Genomic DNA, 24,381 nt, shown 5'->3' with positions numbered 1-24,381 from the left:
GGAACAATAGACTGTGCAGGTACTATTTCTCATTGTCTGTAATGAGGCGATAGTAGCGATCCTAGTGATTAGCAACTATCTATGGATGCATTTTTACGACGTATTGATCTTCGTGACAGATGTATTATGATGAACATGAGAAAGAAGAAAATATTGTTCACTATTTTGTAATTATTTAGAATTTCTTCAAAGATTTATTTATGGTTTTCACTCTTTGTGTACTTTGTCAGATATGAGTTCAATCGAAAGGTTAGCTGTTGATTTGTTGCATGCGTATCAACAAAATGATTCGGCAGAATTAAAAATACTGTTGCATCAGGTCAGTACCGGTAAATAAAATCTTCTGCAGTACGTACATAAAAGAAGAATGTACGTTTTTATTGATGGATTACATATTGATAAAGCAAGACAAATATGACATACATAGTATTATTCATTTCACATCACGCCATGTAAAATATATTGATAATCCAAAATGTATTTACAAGCTAAGTAAGATATTTTTTTTGGGGAGTGTTTGTAGTTGAAAACATTACCTAAAACATTACTTTTTTAGTAGATATGATATTTAAGATATGAGAATTTATAGAATATAAAGATAGTTTTGTTTTACTTGCTGAAATAAGTAAAAAATAGGAAAAATTAACGATGCAATATAACCTACAGTTTATGTTGTCACATTCCTCGACCTGTCAATTATCCTCTTATCTACCTGCTCAAAATTTGCCACAGTCCTCTATCTTCTGTCACTTAACTATCCCCCTCATCTAAACCACTTAACTTTGCCGCAGTCCTCTACCTCCTGTCACTTCAAATCCCTCTGAAGAGAGATTATTTTTGAGGATGATAACTTAGTGTGGCTTTCTCTGGAAGATCTGTGTCGTAAATTTAAAGCACGTGAAAGAATCCTGCCCTTGAGGGCTCCATGAAAAATTTCATTTTCTCTCTTGTTTATTACAATCATTGTCAATTCACGAACGGAATAAAACATTCTTAGTGGCAAGTAGTGGTATGATATAATGAATAATGATTGTGATGGGTGATGGAAGTGAGAATTCTGAAGATGGTAGAAGGCAGTACTGACATCGGTGATGTTGACAGCTAAAAATGGCGCAATGGTCAAATGAATTTGGATGTGATAACCAAAGACTTTCATCCAATCCATGTCTCTTCGTGTAAATACGATTAATCCTTTTTATTCTCTTACAAATATTAACACTCTTATATTACCAGAAGTAGGTCATGTTTCCAACATTCCAGACTTCATTGCATGTGACAATCTGATACAGCATAAATATTGTCTTAATTTCACTAATTGCATGTTTTTCCATGTACTGCATCAACTGCTATTGAATTTATATAGGTACACTCTGTTTGTTTCCTCTTTTCTAGCTTACTGAAGCTGTGAACATTCCAGGAAACATCAGCTGTCTGATTGGTCCTGTGATCAAATTACTTCCATCTCACAATATCAATGTCAAGAAAACTGCCTACACAGTTTTACCTAAGTATGTAACTTAATTTGAAGTCATTGTATACAAAACTGCCTGAAATACTGACAGCAAGAATAAGTACACTGGTGGTATAAACATGATTGGGACAGTTTATTACAATTAATTATAAACAGATATTATAGAAGAATATTGAAATAGGTAGGTCTAGTTAGGTTAAAGAAAATTTTATGAAAATGAGAGGACGCATATAGGCGATTCATGATTAACATCTATGATCACATACATATATCAGATTGGCCATTCCCGTGTTATAAAATGGCAATATATGTTGTTGTTTTCTAATGCCAGGCATTTGACAATGAAGTCATTTGACCTCTTGCACTTCAATATTTTTCAAAGATATTATCATGACCAGCCACTGAAGCACAGATTTTGAGGTGTTCCGAATCCATTTCTTGGTTTGAGTTGCACAATGGGCAGTTAGGGGACTGATATATTCCAATTCTATGCAGGTGTTTGGCCAAACAATCATGGCCTGTTGCCAATCTAAATGCAGCTACAGACGACTTTCGTGGTAAATCGGGAATTAACTGTGGATTTTGATGCAGGGGGGAGAACCATTAATCCTTCCCATTGAAGGCTTTAAGGAGCCAACCTGGACAAATACCCAATGTCCCATCCCTACCTTCCCGTGGTGCACCTGTTACTAAGCATAATTTTACAAGCTGAACTAAAGGGAGGGGCTACTCATCAATTAGCACTGGTCAGCTTGATGAGTTAATGACTGAATTTGGTATAATTTTCCTCTAACCAATACCTAATTCCCTCTTTACCCTTTCCTATCCAGTCCTCTGACTGAACTCTTACTTTCTTCGACCCTGACGGCATTAGAGCATTCGAGGCCTAGGGGTTCATTTCCCTTTCCTTCCTCCTCTTTCTACTTTTCTGTTCCTAGTGCTGACCTGTTATGGCACTAAAATCGTCCTCCAGTGGCTTAAGGAGGGAAAGCTGGTGATCAACAAGATCTCCCAGCTAGGTCCAATGGACCCGTCGACCAACAGCAGGTGTGGTCCTCCAGACATTCTGGGGGTTGTGTGTGAATGAAGTAGCCACCAAAACGTTAAAATATGGTGTTCACTTAAATCGGCTACAACTTGCCATTTTTTCACTCCAATATGAAATGGCAATATATGAAAGAGAACAACCACTAGGATCTCCACCGTCGAAAATGAATTTTTTGGTAATGACTGCTAGATGGAAGTACTCCATGCAGTCACTGGATGGTAGCATAGTGAAAACGATGAAAGCTGTATTGAAAGTGCATTAGGCTGATTAATATGTAATGTGTGATCAAGGCTAATATGCATAACTTCAGAATGTGAGCCCTCAGATTACTATAGTGAGAATAATTCCTTTATGTATAGGTCCGATTTCCAATAGTTGCAGGATTATGAAAGTTTTTTTTATTTCTGGGAACCACATTCTTATTAGGGCCTAACTGTGCTTCTACTTTTGATTGGTAAACAAGCAATGGACCATCCCTCCTTATCAGATGGGTCATTCGAAAATTAGTGGCAACATTTTAATTAAGAACAAAAAAATTATTTATTCGTCATACTTACAGTTCTTAAAAGTAATCTCCAGTATCACATACACATTGCCACGCCTCTGGAAGCTGATGGATGCCATCCACAGCATTGCTTTGTTCTAAGTTTCTAATTGGCTTCTGTACAACAGTCATAATGCCTGTCTATTTCTACAGCTTATCCCTCTCAATGTTTCTTTCGTCTTCGAGAAAAGCTCGTAGTCACAGGGACTCATATCTGGAGAATACAGAGGATTCTCAAGAATTTCCCATTTCCACCTGTTAAGTAAATTAACCACTTGGGCAGCCATGTGACAACGAGCACCATTGTGAAGCACAATGAGATTAGGTATTAAAGACATTTTGGTGTTTAAGCGCATTGCTGACCATAAATGTTGTTCCAAAGAGTGACTGTAATATGCAGCATCCATTAGCTTTCAAACTGGAACAGAATGAGTGATTAATACACCTTCATAATCATAAACATAACTTTGAGTGGGTCCTGCTCTTGTCTACATTTTTTTGGCAGTGCTGCCACTTGCTCGATTGTCTCTTAAACTCAGGTTGATAATAGTGGACAGAAGTTTCATCCAAAGTTATGATAGTCTAAGAAAACGTTCTTCTTCATGTTCATAGCATTGTAAATGAACTCATGCTGCTTTCATTGCTTATATTTGCTAAACATTTCCTTGGAGCATTGCAGATAACAGTCGTATTTTTTCATTAATTTCATATAGAGTTTAAATTAGGTATAACTTACAGATAATACTTATCAGGCACCACTCCATCTCATTCTACGAGTTTGCATTAGTCACTGCTAGAGAAGCTGAATACTAGCAGTGTTGCCACTAATTTTCGAGTGATCTATGTAGTTCTATTTAAGACTTCACATGTCTGTATGAGTTTCATTCATGCAAATGAAGCAATGCATCTAGGCAGAAGTGGGGTATCTTCGAAAATGTTCTGTAAGCAGTGAATGTTTTTTTATAGATAAATTCGTAATGAAAATGAACTGAGTTTGTGTGCAATTTGACTAATCCTTGTATTGAAGACAGTGAATTTATATGGGCTATTATTTCATTCGCAACTGGCTATGGACTGGAAGGTCCGGGATTCAATCCCAGATGGTGACGAGATTTTCTCGTTGCCAAACTTCCAGAATGGCCCCGAGGTTCACTCAGCCTCCTATCAAACAGAGTACCGAGTCTTTCCTGGGGGTAAAAGGTGGTCGAATCTAGTGCTGAGGTCAAGAAAGTATGAGGCTGTACCTCATGTCCCTCAAGCACCTTCATGGTACATGAAGGGGCTACTTTATCTGTGTACACCCAGTAGTGCTACATAATCTTTTATTTCCATATACTCTGAATTGTTAATTTTCACCTTATTGATGAACGCAATTCATGGAATATTAGTTGATATAATGAATCGTCCTTGACCAACTCGTCTGTAACTCTTACAGTTAAGTTGACTCGTTATGATAGCAGATATCTCGTAGGACTCACAGTGACTCATCTGAACTACAGTAAAATCCTTTGTAACCGGCACCAAATAACCAGTAGTATCAAAACAACGGCACTTTTGGCTGGGCCAAAAAGAAATTTAAATCTGCTACATTACCACACTTTGGGTCGTCAGTTGTGCCACATTAAGAAGTTGCATGAACTTTCATTTTCAGTGAATGTTCGAACCTAAAATTAATGTATTGTTTGTGTTTTTATGTTTATTTAGTTATGTTCGGGCCGTCAGTGTTGCAACATTAGGAAGTTCACACGAACTTTAATTTTAAATGAATATTCGAACCTAAAATGAGTGTATTATTTGTGTTGTGTGATATGTTTTAATAAGGAAAATCCACACAGTTTGTTGTTATTCAGTTATGAGCAAGTGATAGAGAAATACGCTTCACATGGCAGCAGTTTCAACATTGGTACTATGAAATACGAACTTTTTTTTTTCTATATACCGGTATTTATTCAATTATCCGGCAAAATCTCGTATCTGGAACTAGCCTGGTGCCAGATAAGAGGGATTCTACTGTACTAGGAATCTAGCACACAGTTTACTCATGAGCTATAATTGACATCAGCTTTTATTTCAGTATGTCAGAACTACACAGAGAACTCAAATAGAAGATCGGAATGTATTATTAATACTCTGTACTCTTTTTCTTTAATAGAGTATGTTCACTTCATCCTGACGCTGCTTTCCTGTCTGTAAACACAATACTGCAGGACAGCAGGGATCCAAATCCTGTAGTGAAGTGTTTAGCAGTATCAACCCTTTGCTCTCTCCCACCATTACTGCAAGAACATGCTGGACCTGTATTAAACGCTGCTTTCAAGGATGGAAATCCACGGGTGCGAAGAACGGCTGTAATAGGATGCGGGAAAGTGTTCAAACACTCCACAGGACTTATCTTTGAAAATGGTTTGATAGATAGGTACTAATTTTTTTTGTGTATGTGCTACTTAACATAACCTAGTCTTGTTGCGACATTTTTGAGTATTTACACTGTCACATGTTGAGATATCCAACGTTTTGGAGCTACACAATTATCAGCTTCCTCATTAAGGAATGTAGGGAAAGGGGTAACTAACTGTTGTATTCATTATCAAGAGTTACCCTCCAGGTCCAACATATATAGGGAACCCATCCTTCTTGGCAATAGAGCTGATACATTGCTCTGAAGTGCTGAATGTCTTTACATACAGGTTTTCAAAAGTAATGCATAATTCCAATGAAAATTGAATGAGAGAATTCCGGACAAAAAAACTCAGACACGTTAAACTTTGTATGTATTTAGAAAGGAATATTTTCATGGAAGTGAATTTTTTGCAGTTTATTTGATTATACTTTGTTAGAATTAAGATTTTTTACAGACTGTATGAAAGCATTAGAGACAGTGATGCAGTAGTGGTGACGAGCAGTCTCCTGGCTTTGGATACGATACTAGCATCTGAAGGAGGGGTGGTCGTAAGCCGAAACATGTGCGAGTACCTCTTGCAGAGACTGGCAGATTTCCCAGACCCACAGCTGGCAACAATTCTGCAAGTCATTGGCAAATATAAGCCTCCAGAGGAAGATGAGTTGTTTCAGGAGCTAAGTACGTTGGTATAAACTACACTATACACTTTTTAAAACCAGCCTACTGAACATGGGAAATAAAGTTTTTCTCAAATACTCTGTCCCTTGTTCATTTCAGGAAAAAATGCTAGGTTTACTTTTGTAAGAATTAAGAAATAAATCAGAATACAACAAGGTCAAAATTTATTTTTTATTTACTGTTAGAGAAAAATATCACTGTTTTTACCACCACCTACTGGAACGTATCCATGCATCTGATGTCTGCTTCTACTGCCTGCTCATAAGACAATTCTAACAATGCTCAGTTGGTTAAGGCGCTTGTCTGCTGGTCTGAAGTTGCGCTCTGGCGTGGGTTCGATTCCTGCTTGGGCTGATTACCTGGTTGGGATTTTTCCAAGGTTTTCCCCCAACCGTAAGGTGAATGCCAGGTAATCTATGGTGAATCCTCGGCCTCATCTCGCTATCACCAATCTCATCGACGCTAAATAACCTCGTAGTTGATACAGCATCGTTAAATAACTAAAAAAAAAAAACAATGCTTACACTGAAACAGTGTATTTTCATATTCCAAAGATAGGTGCAACACCAACCAGCTCATCTGTATGTCTGCTTCAAACTATAAAAAAAACCGTTGTTCCACCTATTTGGTGTGAGTGTGACATATTGAATTGTGTTACAAATAATAATCATCAGAAACTTTTATGGATAAATTCGTGAAACCTCTACTTATTAATGTAGAGAAGTTCCACACAGACACCCCTTTCTCAGAAAGTACTGAACTTGTAAGTTCCTGGGCACTAGTACATTTTTTTTTATTGAATTGCCTAGTTGCAAATGTCCTTGTCTGAAAAGTTTACCAATACATATATTTTGCAAACACCAAAAACTGGTACAATATGAACAACTCATGGTCTTTGTCAGTTTTTTAAGAACAAAAATAATTAATTAACCTTACAAGTTCCATAAAATATTCTACTAGTAGTTAATTTGCAGTTTTAACTTGAAAACTGTTTTTAATTCTGTCACATAGCAGCTTTTGTAACTGAGCAACTCACTGGCTTTCATATTTTAAATTTTGTTTATGCATGTCTAGTTGTATTTCCTCTTCTTTCAAGAGTAAAGAATATAATGGATTAATGAAGCTATTAGAGTCGCGAAACAAAGTAATATTTTAATCACATACTACAAATATAGAGCATAGGGCCTATATCTACAAGTAACTTCACTGGTTGTTAGGAGCTACCATTTAGCAACCATTTTTTTCCATTCATTTTACATGTTTGACCATTGAATGAACAGGTAGTATAAGCATCTATTGGATGCATTGGATGTGTTCGAACAGGCAGTGATTTTTACTTTTAATTTTTTATATCAATAATTCTGTTTCATCAATGTGAGCCATGATTCATAACAATATTACGACTTTTTTTTAACAGATTAGGGCCATCAGATAAAACGTTATTAATGAATACTATTCTTTAATATTTATGTTTTATCGGATATTATTTTTTATTCATAATGCTTTCATTAATTTAATGCCATTCATTTTATCATTTATATTAATTTTACTGATTTTAAGTAGCATTAAATTATTTATGTCATGGCCTCATGTAATGTTGTGAAACTGTTAAATACAACAGGAAGAAAAAAATAACTGACATTAAAAAAATAATAAATCAAATGTCAAAGAAAATTAAATTACAATTTAGAATTTAATTTAATTTATTCCTCTGAATTTATTAAGAGAATAAAATTGTTAGTGTATTTCAGTGTATTTTCAGTTTTTTGACATTTTTTTCCTTATAAACACTTTCCTGCGCAACATACAGGGGAAATATTTGAGAAAAAGTAGTTACTCCCCATGTTATGTTCAGTACTATGATTTCCATAGCATATGTATAGGCCTAGATCATATATGTAACAGATATGTCGAGCTTATAGGCTTTGAGGTTAACAACTTTTGTCAGGTTTATTACGCTGCCATCTAGTTGTTACATAAGGAGTCACGTCATAATTCTCATTTGAATTGCATTAGCGACTGTGCTGCCATCTCGTGTTCGTTTATGGCAGACGGGTGGCGATCCTGGCAGTTGTTCTCTTCAAAGTGCTGCTGATTTTAACGTAGCGAGGAGTTATCTGTTACATATATGATCTAGGGTATAGGTCAGTGGCTGTTCGTTGTATAATTTATAGATGGTTGCAGTTATCTCATATTTATGAATTTTACACTCTGAAAATGGTCTTCAAACCATGCAACACTGATTTAAGTGCGACAGAAAGAAATAACTGAAATAAGTAACGAAGTATGAGAAAAAGGGTTCCTTTTTACAATGAAATTACGAATGAAACATTACTATTACAGGAACAGCTGTTATTGAAGTCATACAAACAATTGAAATACCAAATAATACCGTACATATTAAACATTTTCCTTGAAAACGCCTATTTCTACTTGAAAAGTAAGTCCAACACATACTTTGTTAGACCCAAAGACAGTTGATTTTTTAAGGACATTAAAAATCATTTTCGTGACTATTGTGGGAAAAAAAGTTGCGAGATCTGTATTGTAGGTTTGTAGCATGTCCTTAACAAGGCTCTAGGTAATTTCTCATCCTCTATGTTGAAATGAACTTTCAGAGTTATGCTTCTGTTGCTTAATATTAATCAGTATTTGATGATGCCTTTTGTTTTGCATTTATATCACACATTGTGTCTATATGACTGAGGATGGCCACAAAATAAGAGGAAAATATTTAATAAGGAATAAAAATGTCAACAAAATGTTACTACCCTGTTTATTGATTTTCTGTATAGTGGGCAGTGTAGGCTCCTTTCAAATCTATGAAAGCTCGTAGTTTTAATTTCACATTTTTGCATGCCTTCTTGCAGAACTCATGAGAATTGAATTCCTCAATAATAAAGTGGTGACGATGAACCTCATTTTCAATGGTGTATTTGTACACTTTATTCAAGTGTTCCTACAGTAAAAGGTCAGATGGTATTAGGTTGGGGGATCTTGCAGGCCATTCAGTAGGGCCATGATGTCCTATTCACATTCTTGGAAACCATTCATCCAGCCATTCCCTTTACTATTAGTGCATAATGTGGCGGAGCTCTGTCTTGCTGACACCACAAGTCTTCAGGGTCGTTAAATATTGTCCCTTATTTCGTGGTCATCTGGTACAAATTCAAAGAATAAAAACCTACATCAAACTGCAGTGTTCATATGAACATAATGTCATAAAATGAAATTTCCATTCTCGTTAAAAAAAAAAAAAAAAGGATTCAACACTTCACAAATAAATGTTCTTTAATCTTATACCAGGCTGTGTCTATATTTACATTGAAGGATCATTTCTCACGAAAATAACCATGTTGACATGCAATAGAACTCATGCTGAGGGTATTGGTCTACACTTTTACAGAATGTTTGAATTGTATTACACAAGATAAAGATTCTTTGTAATCAGTTTACTACATTTAAAATTCAACATGAAAAAAATTACATTAAAAAATTAGTAAGGTTAAATTTCATACCTTATGGAAAAAATCACATTTTCATAAGAATTAATATATAGGATAATGCAGTTTCATTAAAGGCACAAAAAAAAAATATATATATACCTGCCACATAGTACAGTTAGCTTTACACTGTATGCATTTATAATGTTATTCATACATATTCTGTTGTCTTTTCTGGATATAAGATTATATCCCTTTGAATTAAGAAAATCACGTTGTCAATCAGCATTTTGCTTGTTACTTCTATTTCAGCCCTAACTAAGCTAAAAGTGACCCGCTATTAAAGTTGTTTTGGCATACTCAGCTTAAGGATTAACTTTGTTTTTATGTTTTAGGCATCCTGGATCCATATCTCGTCCATTCTTCAAGTGCTGCTGTGGTTGTGAATTGCGTCAAGCTATTCTTAGAACTTACTAAAGAGAAACAGCCTCAACTTAAAACTGAAATAATAGAAAGAGTCACACCAGTTCTCAAGCAGTTCTTATCACCTGGGGCGCCTAGAGAATCCACCAATCACGTTTTAGATTTTCTTATTGCATTTAATCAGGACAGTGACTGGCTCGCACAATTTTCCAACACTCCACATTTGTTTTATCCTGTAAGTTACGACAGTGATTTGCCTCTCGCTTTAAAAAAGCTTAATATCTTACCATACATTTGTACAGAAACAAATTTTAAAGAAGTTTTATCGAATTTGGAGAAATATTGCAGGACCCCAGCCATATGTGGAAATACCATTGCATGTGTGTGTCTAATATCAAATCGAATGCCTCTTATTGCAGGCAGTGAATGTCTCGGTATCATAATGAGTCTGATGGACATTAGCGATCATATTGTATGTGACACTGTGCTAAGTGCACTGCAAGACTTCGACCTACAACATTTTGATGACAATACAATAAGATCATTAATTCAAAAAGTTTTAATGAAAATTGACTTGTCAGTGAATGATGTTCCTTACATTCTTCCAATTTTATTGGGAGAGCATGGAGAATTGATCGAGGACCAGTCACCTTATGTCCTAGAATCTTTGACTCAAAACTTCGACCAATATGATGACTGTATGCAGAGTTTAACAGTTACTGCAGCTATTAAAATGTTCCTAAAAATGCCTGCCAAATGTCAGCACATACTTGGAGCTATTATGGAAAAGTGCATGTTAGATATGAACGAAAGTGATTCAGGGAAGTTATTTTCTTTACAAGAGAAAACTCTAAAGTATTACAAATTACTTCAAACTGATATACAACTTGTAAAAAAAATGCTAAACTCATGAGTTTCAATTTAGTGGATGTACAAATGTTGAAAAATAAAAGACCTTATGGTACTAAAAAATAACATTCCTCCCTCAAGGAACAATTTAATTTATATGCCGCGTGTATATATACAAACTTCACAATACTTGTGGAAAGCTCCAGCACTAATATACACTAATCTTGAAAAGCTGGAAATGATCACTGAAGGTCCACAACATTTTCTCACACCTGTCGCAGACGGGCCAGCCTCTGCGTTAATTCATCTTGCTCTTGTGACACTTGGGTTGATGCCCCAATGGTTCCAGTTTGGCCTTGTGGCAATTCCATGTTCAACTCCAAACTGGAAGAAAATAAATCCCATTAACACTTCGAAATAATAGTATGTATGTATGTGTGTGTATACATGTTATAAAGTTATGTTTAATGTTGCCATTTCATTTCGTAAGTTTGAAAAGAATATATGAAACTTTCAGATGCATACAACAAATCCTCATTCTCTATTACTTATAAAGAAAATTCTCAAAGAAAGAGTCTGACTGGGTGAAAGAGAAGGCTTGCTATCTGTCCTTAGCTTATTTATTTTATTATTATTATTATTATTATTATTATTATTATTATTATTATTATTATTTCTTCTTCAAGAGAAGCAAAAAAATTCTACCTTCACTTGCCCTCTCATTATTTATCTAACGAGAGATATACCAAATATGCTAATAAAGATGTTTCTCTATTCAAATGGAAACAGACCATAAATGTCTAGCTGAACATATATGCAAGATATATTATCTACATGAAAATAAGTGCATGGTATCAGTCAGTACCAAATCTAAAAAAAAAAAATACAGAGATTTGAAGAGAAACAGCATAGGTATGTACACTGGAAACCAGATGTCAATCAGTAATGCCAAGTGTCGATGCTGATATACTGTGGTCTATATATGCAGTGTGTTTAGGTTTATTTTTTTAGGAATTAAACGTGTTACTTAAGCATTTTTCTATGTTGAGGGAGTTATTTATACAAGAAGTCTGAAATTAGGCCTATGTTATTTTGTTATTAAAAAAAAATAAAAAAACAAAACCGTTTGGTTTATATGTCAGAAACACTAGTAAAGATACAGAACTTCAAATATAGAAAATAGCCACTAAATTCAAGTAAGTCTTCTTGAAGATTTCAAACCCTGTATTGTCCTTGTAACAAATTACACAATACACAAATGAACTTGGTGAGCTACTGAACAAAACTGAGAAATTCATTAATGGTTCACAATGCAGAAGATAGACAACATTAAGTTATCTGGATCATATGCTGAGACAAAGAAGGCAGGACTGAGGGAATATTGGAGAATGCTGAATTTGCAGTGAAGAACCTGCCCATGGGCAGAAAACTATCAATGAATGAATACTCTTTTTGGACCTCTCAAAAAACCTAGGACAAGATGGAAAGATCAGGTGAAACAAAGTGTGGAAAGAAGAGAAAAATTATGGATGAAAGTAAAGTGTGTAATGACTGTGAAAACACTGGAGGTTGATATCTTACACTCGAGCCCCATAATCGAGGAAACGAGAACAGAAGATGGTGATGATGACAACGCCCTTTTGAATAATAGGACATTTTTTGGCTCTGAAGCAATGGAGTGAATGAGTAACAAGTAAAATGCACAAAATACTTTAATTCTTAAATTGCGAGATACCAATTCAAGAAATGATAAACTTATCACAAAAGTAAGCCCCCATGCATTCATTATTGTCAAATCACAGACTTTGATCATAACATGCGCAATAGTTAGAAAAATTATGCTCAGGACCTCAAGTTACGACTTTTCTTGAGCAACTATACAACTTTGAATGCAGATTATGTTAAGCTGCACTGATGATGACTGAGCCAAGAAATATGGCCGTAAATTTCTACACATTATACATAACAGACACTACTATTTATATCTTGCTTGTCAACTTGTACAACTGTGAAATGTAGTTTCTCAATCTATAAAGGAAGGGAGGTTAAACATATTTAAAAAAATATATAATTATATATTCATGGAGTCTAGTGAGATTGAAGAGCAAATGAATACAGAATGCTTGACTTTTTTCCTCATATTCTTCCTCAGTATTTCCGAATTATCAGAGCAGAGAGACGATTATGTGTATATTGCACAAGTTTTCTAAAAGAGATGACTGCTGAACTACAGTTTCCTACCAAGTTATGCCTTAACATAATGTCCTATGTATGTTCATGTAATGTGTAAACATTTTGCTTAAAATGTTTACAGCTACACATACAGGTTGGGCAGATAAAACCGGCCCCATCTCATGTCATATGATTTGGAAAATAAATTATGTAGGGTATTGATTTCTTTTCTTTCTTTTTTCTTGAAAATGTAATTATGTTGGCTATACTGTATCTTCCGCGTGTTTTGTGTCATTGTTGTTGCGCCATTGTTGCTTATAACCTCTTCTGGTTGCTGTTTAAAAGTCAGACGTTCTAAACACATGTAAAGAGTTGTTCTTTAAATAAGCATGACTTATTCAATACCAGAGCGAATATTCATTGTGGAGGCGTACGTACAGACCAGCTCTATTAAGGAAACACAATTATTCAGAGACAAATATCCGCTTCGCTCAGTACCAGCGAAAAGCAGCATTCAAGATTTGGTGCGAAAATGGCGTACAACTGGATCCATAAAAAATGTAACAAGGAACAGAACTCCTTCTATCGGACTCCTCAACTTACAGCGCGAATTAATTAATTTATGACTAGGAGTCATTTTATTTTCATTCCATTTGAAGTTTGTTTCAAATCATTAGTACCTATCAATGTCATAACACAGGCCGGTTTTATCTGCCCAACCCTGTATAATCATGCCTGAGTATAAAAAGCAGAAGTAATGACATATAAAAATCATGCTTCTGCCTCCCTGGGAAAGCAAAATGACACTCATTTGAAGATTTGCACCTTAGACTCTTGTAAATCCAATCCCTAGCCAACAGTACTGCCAAATGAGCAAATTTGGCTGTTATATCACCATTATTAAATATTGTGTACAAACAACTCACCCAGCTTCATCAGCGACTTGCTGCATAAGATTTTCCACATCACCCTGTGGGACAGCAGTGGTTGTTGTTTGTGACATGGTGTTCTCCATGTACGAGCTCTGAACATCCAGGTCTTCAAACTGATTCTCAAATTTGTCCATAAGATTGGAAATCTTTTCAAGATTCATAGATTTCATAGCTGCATCCATTGCTTTAACTACTCCAGCCATAGATTGGGTAACCTAGTAACAATTACAAATAAAAATATAAGTTTTTAAAATAACAGTGATGACAAATTTTTAGCCTTCTGATTTTTGTTAATATATGTAAGGATCCCATTCTGTAATAATAAGTATGATTAGTCTAATTTTACACGAAAGAATTTAAACTGATTTGGCATTTAAAAAAAAAGGTGTGATTTGTTGGTACACAAAGACAAATGATAAGATGAGACATGTTCAACAGAAATGAACTTTTTGCAAAACATTATCTTCTGTAGTTTGCAGTGAAAATGGAAACCAACCCGGCATTTATAACTAGATTGCTAGTTATTTTATGGAAACCACTAAAAACCCCAATCAGATTGGCTGGTATCAAGATTTGAACCCAAGACCTACCAATACAAGTTTAGTATTTTACCAATGAGCACCTTTCTCGATATAACGGTTATTAATTATTAACGTGACATTTCAGACATGTTTAATGTTATTTTTATCATCACCACAAACTGTCATCAGGATTTACTTTATTATTTGGCTCATATGCCACAGCACCAATGGAGTGTAAGGGTGCTATTCATAGACATTTCGCAGCACGCGCTACGAGCGTACTAAGCTAGCCCCGGCTATCCACTGGTTACTAGTACAGAATTCAAATCATATCCTATCGCTAACATTGGTTTACGAATACGAAAAACGCTGATAATCCACCGAAAACCCGCGCTAAAAATGTCTATGAATACGGGCCTAAGAATCTAGCGAGTTTTAACCATCAAAGCCAACCATTAATTGCAATCTTGTCGCACGTGATGCGCATTTGTTTAATATCTCGTTGCACCTGCTGTTCAGAAGTTAAATATTTTCATTGTTTCTTTAACAATATGGCAGTGATATTGCGTGATAGCAGTGCTAGCAAACGTAAGTCTTAAAATATCTAAATTTATAATATAATCGTTTCTGTATGTTATACATTATTTATTAAAATATTTGCGAAAAAGTCTTATATATCTCTCCCATTGGTTGAATAGCAATTATACTTCTCTGCGATGTTTATGTCACCTGTCAGACATGGAACAAAGTACTGCATTTTTCATTTAGCAAATTATTGTCAACAAAAAGAAAACTTATCAAATATCATGAGACCTCTGCCATTGGTTCAATAGCAATTATCCCTCTTTTTTCTCTCTCTCTCTCTCTCTCTCTCTCTCTCTCTCTCTGCCGGCAAGTTTACGTCGCCTGTTAGACATGGAATTAAATGTAGTTCAAAATAAAATATAACCTCAAATATTTGTATAATTAATTTCTACAATTTCTTTACCGTAATTAACTTAGTGTTGACTCATGAATTTCATATTGCCAAAGGCCAAGACTATGCCAGCTAATGAAATAGTATATTAAGTTTGGGACCTAACATGATTATATTACTACTACTAAGTAGGATATCTTTAATCATTTATGATTATTCGCGAAATGAGGGGTCCACTGCAAGAGGAAGCTATGCCACACAATTCTGGAATACGAGATTTTGTGTGTTTTAGCCAGTTCCTATCATTGTCTTTTCCCTAAACTATATAGGCTAGATGTGGGATTGCACCAGCCAATGCTAGAGCACTCTAATTCTAGCATACAGTCCTTTTCGTAAAAATCTTATTTTTCTCCCTTTATTATAGTTATGGAATAGCTCCCTCCCCTTGCAGTGGACCCAAATAGTCTTATTCAAATATCACGCGCATTATCTCTTTGGATAATTCACTCTTGCGACAATATTTTGGGGTTTAAAGAGGTTTCTTTTTTTGTAATAATTGTAATTTAGTAACAAAATAAATTCCATAAATTTTAAAAGAGAAAATACAAGTTCATAATTTTTAGTAACTGTATTACCCTTCTTGTAGTCAATGCAGACTGAACACGACTGGCCACAGCATCAACTCTTGCGCTCATCCGCAGGTAGTTCAACGACTGGTTCTTTTGACGAATGGCATTCTCTGCATGGATACGGGCTCCTTCAACATTTCCTTTTTGAATGGCTTTCTTACATTTTTGCTTCTCTACTCGTTCTTCTTTTTCACATTTTTTAGAATTCCTCTCCAATTCTTTGACAGCAAATTTCAAATTAAATAAATGCTCTAATCATATCTGTTAAGGAGTAATGTGTAAGTACAGTGTACAGTCTATGAGGAAAAATGGTAATAACTTAATACAGATCAAGTTACCTACTCAATATGGCCCACTTCTTTACAGAATAAATCCTGGGACCTTCAACTCCCTTTCTCCGAACTATGAACTACATCTAAACAGATTTCATGCAATGTAGATAATTTCTGAGAAAACTTGCCATAGGTTGGGAATATTAAGCTACAGAATCTAGATACTCACAGAAGAATTATATATACACTTGCATGATCATATAATGACACAATGGGTTTACCAGTACCCTTATTTGACACATATTAGTAATGTCTGATCATGTTTAACAGTGTTCTATTCTCCGCCTGCATGTATTTTTGTAAATAATGCAGTTAAAGTTAGGTTATATGAGGGGATAGCTATGTGACAGGAGACCGATGACTGTGACAAGGTTAAAACGGGTTATAATGCTCACATAAATACATAGGACCCTATCACCTTTATTTATACTTCATTGTATCACTTTAACAAATTGAAGAGGTTAAGTTCACAACTACGAATTTACTCACATTCTTTCAAGTATGAAATAAGTACCACATTCGCTATATGTGCACAAGGTTGGAATATTGAAGAGGGAAAGGAAGGAATCTATGTTCTGAAATTTATTACCTATCCCCCAAAATATAATAGGCGTACAGTTATTACAAGAGTTTTCTTTGTGTTCAATGACTCAGCTACACATGAATTTTATACTTACATGAGCTTACATAATTCACATTAATGAAAATTATCGTTAAAAATCGATGTTGTTATTTAACAAATTTGTTTTAAAAGGATACTCTCCATAGCTGATGAAGACATTGTCAAGGCCTGTCACAACTTACAAGCGTACCAAATCTAATATTCACGTTATTGGTATAATACAATGTACGGTTAACCCAATGTACTCAGCAGCTGTTATTCCAAATTCTCAACCCAAACTGTTTTCTACAGACGACACAAAGTTTTTACCATTAATCTTAACAAATTATAATTGCAATTTCACCTTCCACTGTTCTCTACGAATCACTGTCATATGCTTTACGCAACAGTGACGTTATGAGTTTGGTATTCCCAATCAAGAGGACTCTATACCCCTCTTGTTTCCAATGAACTTGGTGAATTAACTCATGAATTGACTGGTATCTCCAAAGAGTTGATCTTCAACTCACTAAATTTATATTTTAAAATTGTATGTAGCCATTTTAAATTTATTTTATACGATGTGATATAAGATAGAAAGATATAATAATTTAAAAAATCGATACTTAACAATTGTGCTAATAGTGTTCATATACTGAACATGTACTGAACTATAGTCCTGAACAAACAGGTAGCCGCAGTGAGCTTCGTAGTTCGTGCATATGAACTCATTAGATTCAGAATTGATTCATAATACATGGAAACATTTCTACACATGATATATTAATTTTAATGAGATGTTTACCGTTTTCCTCACAATTTTTCAATTATTCATTCCGTATCTAAGTGAAATATATTCATCCATGCCAAAGGTCACTCACAGACGGGGGGGGGGGCAGTTGACAGTATAGATATTGACGTTAGCAGCGGCAGCTATTGATATCTGTTGGGTAAAGGCGAAACTCGCGGTCAATTTTAAAAGTATGGGAAATCCGTTAACTTTTTCCTTTGTATCCCAACTTTGTGTGATAATACCTATTAATTATTAATCTTTAATAATAGCTTACCGCATTGTAACCTAGTATAACCAGTGTTTCCGATAACAAATGTTGGTATCCCTGCAAAATGGAGTGAGATCGAAAATGTTGGCATCCCTGGTAAATGACGGAGATGGGAGGTTTATTGGGTTGCGTTGGTGTATGTTTGTGAAGATGTATAACCTTTTATCTTAAAAGTGTAAACGTTCGAAGATATTTCATAGGAACATATTTTGTGTGTGAATGCAGTTACCTAAAGTTGTGTCTCAGTGTTTATTCAGGCCATTGTAACTGGTACAATACTTAATGTGAAACTTCACTATTAATGATCAAATTCAGCAGGACTGATTTATTGTACAGTGTTACATGAATTGTGGCAAAGAATGTACGTAACGTAAGATAGCCTATTTGGATCTTGTTTAATTTTACGTTTCGAACATGAGCAGCAGAAATAAAGAAGAGCGTAATTTTATCCCTCCTGAATATAATAACCGTGCAGGGCATAGAAAAAGGGCCCATTCCCCTTCATCAGATAGTGGAGTGAGTGAGCAACATACAAAGAGAAAGAAAGGAAGGTTTAACGACAGTAAGGAAAGAGATTTTCATGGAAAAATGAGAGATTACCACAGAGAAGATTACGACGACAAACGTAGAAAACGTCCAAGAAGTCGTGAACGACAGTCAACAGACGAATTTAGAAATGAAAAAGAAAAAAGATACACAGGACGGGAAAAGGATGAAGATGAAAATTTGAAGATGCGTCACAGGGATGAAAGAAAATCGAAATATTCAAAAAGACATGACGGTAGAGAAAAACCTGGAAAACATTCGACGTTTGATAGTGAAAAGGAAGATGGAGATCATGGATATTGGGAAAGAAAGCAGTCCTCTCACAATGAAAGTCGGAAAGATGATAAGTATTGGGGTAAATATTCAGAGGAAGATAATGCAGTAGGCCCACGTTATTATGGTGGGTCGTCAAGAGTAGACCTACTAGAAGATCAACGGAGTAAAAATTTTGAGGACAAGGAGAATTTGAGGGAAAGTGTCAAGAGAAGAAGAGAGGTTAGTGAGGATGTATCAGTCAGAAATGATCAAAAGGGAAGAAATGATGATCCCATGCCAGTCGTCGAGGAATCTAAGGGAAAAGATATTGATAAAAGTACAAAAAATTCATCACAAACTGATGCTATGCCTTCACAAAAGAAAACTATTGATATGTTGACATCAAGAACAGGTGGTGCATACATACCCCCAGCAAAGTTAAGAATGATGCAAGCGCAGATTACAGACAAATCAAGTGCTGCCTATCAAAGGATAGCGTGGGAAGCGTTAAAGAAATCTATACATGGACATATTAACAAAGTGAACACAGGAAACATTGGCATTATAGTGCGGGAACTTTTGAAAGAAAATATTGTCAGAGGGCGAGGATTGCTTTGCCGTTCAATTATTCAGGCACAAGCAGCTTCACCGACCTTCACACATGTATACGCTGCCCTAGTAGCAGTGGTAAACAGTAAGGTAAGTGTATAACAGTGTATTACTGTAACTTATTTTATGTTCATTGTTTAAATTGTGCTTACAGTTATAAAATAGTACTAGAGCCCTACGAATGCATTATTGATACAAATTATACAGGCTAATTTGAAATATAATTTCAGTTTTAAAAATTAAAACACTGACTTACTTCACTGTATTAAAATACGGTAGAACCTTGATATGCACGTACGGCCGTTTCAGAGTCCTTCACCCCATCGTCAGTATTTGACTTCCTTGCTTCGTTGTTTTTGGATTATGCATATAAATTATGTTCGCAACTGAAGAAATTTATACTACACACAATTAGAAGAAATGATCATACATACGAATAAAATATTAACAAATAGGCCTATAAGTCAAAGTTAAGTGTTTTAATTTTTTAACTTATTTTTTAAATAAGTTTCACGAAGTGAATAGAAAACAAATGACAAATTGTGTATCTAAGAAATTGCAGAACAAAATGTTTCCGTTAATTTAAATACAAGGCTTAGGCTATACAAATATTATCAGTAGTGCTTCGACTAATGTCGGTAATTACAAGAAATATGATCCCTTAACATTATCACATTCATTTAATGTAATAACACATTATTAAATAGGCCATTAAATCTTTTACAAGGCTTGGTGAAACTTGAATACGGGTAAACACCATCGCAGCACAAGAGAAATGTCATGAAATTGCTGTTACCTGTCGCTTAACTAATCCCTCATCAAGCCCTCATGATTTACAATCTTCAGTTACTGGTACCATGGTAGTTGTTAGGTCTGAGTATAGGGAGATCAAATTTGGTGGCTTTGGTGGCCAGACAGACCATCTCGATCAATTCATCATCCAGGGAAATAATTATGAAACTTCTCTCATACATTCGGATTCTAATGTAAGGGATTTCGAGGATTTATTTTATTTGGAATCACAGATGCCATTACTATTGTCACACAAGACATGCTCTGTCATTCATAAATTGAATTCGAATATTGATTGTACTCTGTCCGAGCAACATTAATGCACATGTTAAAATTGTGTAAGAAAACTCAAATTTTCCTTAATATTATGTACAACACAGCATAAAAATATGATCAGTTATTATCAAGTTATTGCGGTATTATTTTGTGACTATTTCATATTTCTTCACAGTTTCCGAATATTGGAGAATTGCTGCTGAGACGACTTGTTATCCAGTTCAGACGTGGCTTCAAGAGGAATGACAAGACAATTTGCATTTCTGCAGCAACCTTTGTTGCTCATCTCGTAAATCAGAGAGTGGTAAGCAAGTAAAGTTACAAAATAGTATGTTAGTGAATCACCACCTTCCTGATACAAGGTGTCTACCAGTCAAAAGTCAAGAACTTGGCAGGTATATCAAGAATGTCAAGAATTTTTGCTATCACAATGATAAAGAACTGAAGTCTAAAGCATTAATTTTTGCATTCATTGATAGGCACAGCAAGTTTACTTATCTTGTTAAAATGTATTTTCAGTTTTATCTTAACCCTTGCATTACAAATGGGATCCACAATTTTTTAAAAAAATATTATTGAAATCTTGAAATCCTATCTTGTGTTATTTTTTCTATGCCTTAAGTGCACTAAGATAAATATACAGTAGAGCATCGATTATCCGAAACAATTGGGGACAGGGGATGTTCTGATAACCAATCATTTCCGAAAACAAATTGAACCGGTATCATAGGCGCAGTATGAAACAAAGATACACTGATATTAAACACAAAACTGTACATATAGTATGTATTTTGTATCACACGTCTTACAAATAAAACAGATCTGACTAGCCTAGTTTGACAAGTTCAAAATGGTCATTAAAGTCAGTCTACAGTTTAGAAAAAGAAGTCCCTTTTTTTTTTCTCTTCAAAAGTGACTCGTTTTTTTTGCCGCCAAATCTCGCGCAAATTTGAATTTGCCAATTGAAATGCTTTCGGTTGATCGGTATTCAGATAATTTATGTTCTCCTGTATATTGGAAATAATTCTCTCCTTCCACTTACGGATATACTGTTAAAAAAATCTGGACCAAAATGGACCCCATACCGTAATAACTGTGCCAAAGTTAGTATTCACAAAAACTGACAGTACATAGCTGTTGTACACATTGTTGTTAGATTCCAAGCAGTTTGTTGCCGTTTACAGTTACAGTATATCAGCGGCAGTTTTCCCTCTTAGATGACAATTATTCTTCCCTTCAGTGTATAACAGTAATTCTCAGAGTGAAGTTGGTGCTGTGTTTTCATTCTTGTGTATATGTCCGTAAAAATATTCTATTGCTCATGACGGGCCCAAAATGGATAATGTTTAATATAAATAATCCATGTAATGTAGTAGTAGGTTATTTTACAACGCTTTATCAACATCTTAGGTTATTTAGCGTCTGAATGAGATGAAGGTGATAATGCCGGTGAAATGAGTCCGGGGTCCAGCACCTAAAGTTACCCAGCATTTGCTCATAGTGGGTTGAGGGAAAACCCCGGAAAAAACCTCAACCAGATAACTTGTCCTGACCGAGAATCGAACCCGGGCCACCTGGTTTCGCGGCCAGACGTGCTAGCCGTTACTCCACAGCTGTGGACTCCATGTAATGTAAACTTTGTATTTGACTTTCATATCAAATAAATAAGCACGGGGTCCATGCAGTAAAAGTTGTGAATAACTTTGTGCAGTAACACAAAGATTAACCGGTCTTTTGGTAGGGGTGCTTAAAAATATTTTATTTTCATAATTGCTAATTTTCAACTTCACCTACGACTGATTAAAAAGCTCAAGAAAAAGGCATGAAAAAGTCAAGAATTTTGGATTTGTTTATCGTTATCCTGGTAGACACCTTGTGATTTCTTCTCATGTTCTCCAATTAGAGCAGGCTTGCAGAAGTGTGCGCCAATTGTAGCGTATGTCATATGGCAGAATATGTCACTCATCCCCTCCTCCCAGTCCCGCATCATTGACTTGGTAGGGGAGGGGATTTGTATTCATGTCTGTGTTATGTGACTGCATACGGGTCACAGAGACGTCATTCAATGCCGGTGGACTGTGGACGGGGAACCAATGCTTTTCCCTCTCTCGCCAGTTCTGCATCCCTGAATTAGAGTATCAACAGCCATCTTATTTTGTCTTTCTGTGCTTTTTTAACTTGACGCTGCTATGCAATCATATCCTTTTCTTACCAGATTGTCTGTGAGGGACTAACTCTAGCACTGCCAGGATAGGAGACAGATTTCAAAAGTATGGGTCAAGTCACTTAGGCTATAGGAAAAAAAAAAAAGCAATGAAGATGTTTATTACTGGTAAAAGAATTTAGGCATCTACTCTACATTTCCACATAATCACAAATTTTTTTTTTTTGAACATATGACATGAGGAAACCAACTACCTTGTCTACTTTGAAATCCATTCTTGAGATTTCAGTACTGCTGCTCTCGTCTCTTCACTCTCATTGAACCATTGACAACTAAGTCATTTAAGATGGAGGCCACCAGTGTAGCTCACACAATAGCAAGTTGTACTTTTAATACGAGACTGCGCTTGGAAGTGGGTTCGAATCTTGCTTGTGCTGATTATCTGTTTGGGTTATTTTTAAGGGCTGGATTGAGTGTAATTATAAAACGTAAAAGGTATTTTTATTTATTTTAATGTATTCTATTCTGCTTCAATCTGCAGAGTTATATCACTTCATCCTGTATTGCTATTATACAGTATGTTAGAAAAGTTCTCTGCAGTAGGTGGGCTGTGGTTGTCAACACTGGGTCTAAGGAACAAGATAAAGTTTTATTCGTTTATAGAAGATGGCCTGCATGGTTTGTAACTGTGGTTAAAAGTTTTGTAGTATAATTTATCCAGATTATTTTTTCACATATTAATGCAAATAACTTATATGATGAAGGAAAGGCTGGAAATCAGTTGGTGGGGCTCATCCCATCTCTCCTCTCCTCTCTCCTATAATGAACTCCAGGACTTCAAGAAATATAAGACTGTTATGTTAATTGTTTTGAGAAAGCCTATTACCTGGATTTGTCTCTTGTATTTAATATTCTGAATTTTCTTTGGAAGTAATTGCACCTTTAAAATATTATTTTCTGTTTCTTTGCTCTGTCTTGTTATTTTTATAGCATCTCAGAATATTTTATTTACACTGTGTATTCCTAATTCTCTTAAAGTTACAGGATTCGTAGTTGTTTTGTTTCATAGTATATTTGTTTTGATCTGTTGCAGGCTCATGAGATCGTGGCCCTGGAGATCCTAACTCTTCTTATTGAAAGCCCAACTGATGATTCCGTCGAGGTGGCAATAGCATTCCTTAAGGAGTGTGGCATGAAATTGATGGAAGTGTCAAACAAGGGACTTCACGCAATTTTTGAGATGCTGCGCAACATTTTGCATGAGGGACAGCTTGATAAAAGAGTTAGTAATTCGTTTTAAGTTATTCACTTTAAAATTAGACAGGACTCATTTTCTTTGGAATGCAAGTTGTAAGGGGTTTTGATGAAATTTTGTATGCTTAATATCTGAAAATTGCTCTTCGATCTAATAGAAAAAAATCTTTGCCTGCATAAGAAGTTTATGGAATTGTGAATTTTCAAAATGTTCGTTTTGTAATTTGTACGAAACTACTGTTTAAAAATGACTTCCAAGATTTTAAATATTTTTTAGTTAATCTGTTTGTGTATTAAAATATAACATTCAAATTAACAAGCCCCAACTCAATGGTCAGAATATCTGCATTCCAAAAGAAGAAAAATATTTTTCTTTATATATTTAAATTTTTAAGAAATTTTTATTTTTTATTGTTATTTTTTTTCTTTTATTTCTGTTAACGATTGAGTTGAAGTTCGTTTAT

At 35.1% G+C, this 24,381-nt stretch overlaps 3 protein-coding genes across 6 annotated transcripts in view; 2 read left to right on the top strand and 1 right to left on the bottom strand.

Moving 5' to 3' along the window:
• Positions 1–58: 58 nt before the first annotated feature.
• LOC138691003 (AP-4 complex subunit beta-1-like) lies at positions 59–10,983 on the top strand. Of its 3 annotated transcripts, none has more exons than XM_069812635.1 (5): positions 59–167; positions 1,393–1,508; positions 5,216–5,479; positions 5,919–6,142; positions 9,981–10,983. In XM_069812635.1, the coding sequence occupies exons 1-5, from the start codon at positions 120–122 to the stop codon at positions 10,919–10,921; spliced, it is 1,593 nt and encodes a 530-aa protein (XP_069668736.1). In that variant the 5' UTR covers positions 59–119; the 3' UTR covers positions 10,922–10,983. The 3 variants fall into 3 exon arrangements, with proteins under 3 accessions (XP_069668736.1, XP_069668735.1, XP_069668737.1); XM_069812634.1 differs by having other exon boundaries at positions 99–319; XM_069812636.1 differs by lacking the exon at positions 59–167 and adding an exon at positions 571–1,175.
• On the bottom strand, positions 9,408–17,395 carry Chmp1 (charged multivesicular body protein 1). The gene is made up of 4 exons (XM_069812645.1): positions 17,119–17,395; positions 16,034–16,278; positions 13,956–14,176; positions 9,408–11,241 (listed from the first exon to the last, which is right to left on the bottom strand). Exons 1-4 carry the CDS (start codon positions 17,138–17,140, stop codon positions 11,124–11,126), a joined length of 606 nt encoding a protein of 201 aa, XP_069668746.1. The 5' UTR covers positions 17,141–17,395; the 3' UTR covers positions 9,408–11,123.
• A 706-nt stretch (positions 17,396–18,101) lies between these two features.
• The window catches only part of LOC138691001 (pre-mRNA-splicing factor CWC22 homolog), a 33,924-nt gene continuing 27,644 nt past the window's right edge, over positions 18,102–24,381 (top strand). For both annotated transcript variants that reach the window (XM_069812632.1, XM_069812633.1), the window contains exons 1-3: positions 18,102–19,521; positions 20,675–20,803; positions 23,757–23,945. In XM_069812632.1, coding sequence (XP_069668733.1) covers positions 18,436–19,521; positions 20,675–20,803; positions 23,757–23,945 — 1,404 coding nt within the window. In that variant the 5' untranslated portion in view covers positions 18,102–18,435. The remainder of the gene's footprint in view (positions 19,522–20,674; positions 20,804–23,756; positions 23,946–24,381) is intronic.

This window comes from Periplaneta americana, chromosome 16 (genome assembly GCF_040183065.1).
Source record: "Periplaneta americana isolate PAMFEO1 chromosome 16, P.americana_PAMFEO1_priV1, whole genome shotgun sequence".
In the NCBI taxonomy this organism is placed as follows: Eukaryota; Metazoa; Arthropoda; class Insecta; order Blattodea; family Blattidae; genus Periplaneta; species Periplaneta americana.
The sequence above is the reverse complement of the archived record's forward strand: the minus strand, read 5'-3'. Positions and strand labels throughout refer to the sequence as shown.

Coding starts and splice junctions, on each gene's coding strand:
- LOC138691003 (XM_069812634.1), top strand. CDS start 233: ATGAGTTCAATCGAAAGGTTAGCTGTTGATTTGTTGCATGCGTATCAA. Junction 1,509..5,215: donor GCCTACACAGTTTTACCTAA/GTATGTAACTTA, acceptor TTTCTTTAATAG/AGTATGTTCACTTCATCCTG. Junction 5,480..5,918: donor GAAAATGGTTTGATAGATAG/GTACTAATTTTT, acceptor GATTTTTTACAG/ACTGTATGAAAGCATTAGAG.
- Chmp1 (XM_069812645.1), bottom strand. CDS start 17,140: ATGTCTTCATCAGCTATGGAGA. Junction 14,177..16,033: donor CTGCATTGACTACAAGAAGG/GTAATACAGTTA, acceptor AATTGTTACTAG/GTTACCCAATCTATGGCTGG. Junction 11,242..13,955: donor CAAGTCGCTGATGAAGCTGG/GTGAGTTGTTTG, acceptor ATTTTCTTCCAG/TTTGGAGTTGAACATGGAAT.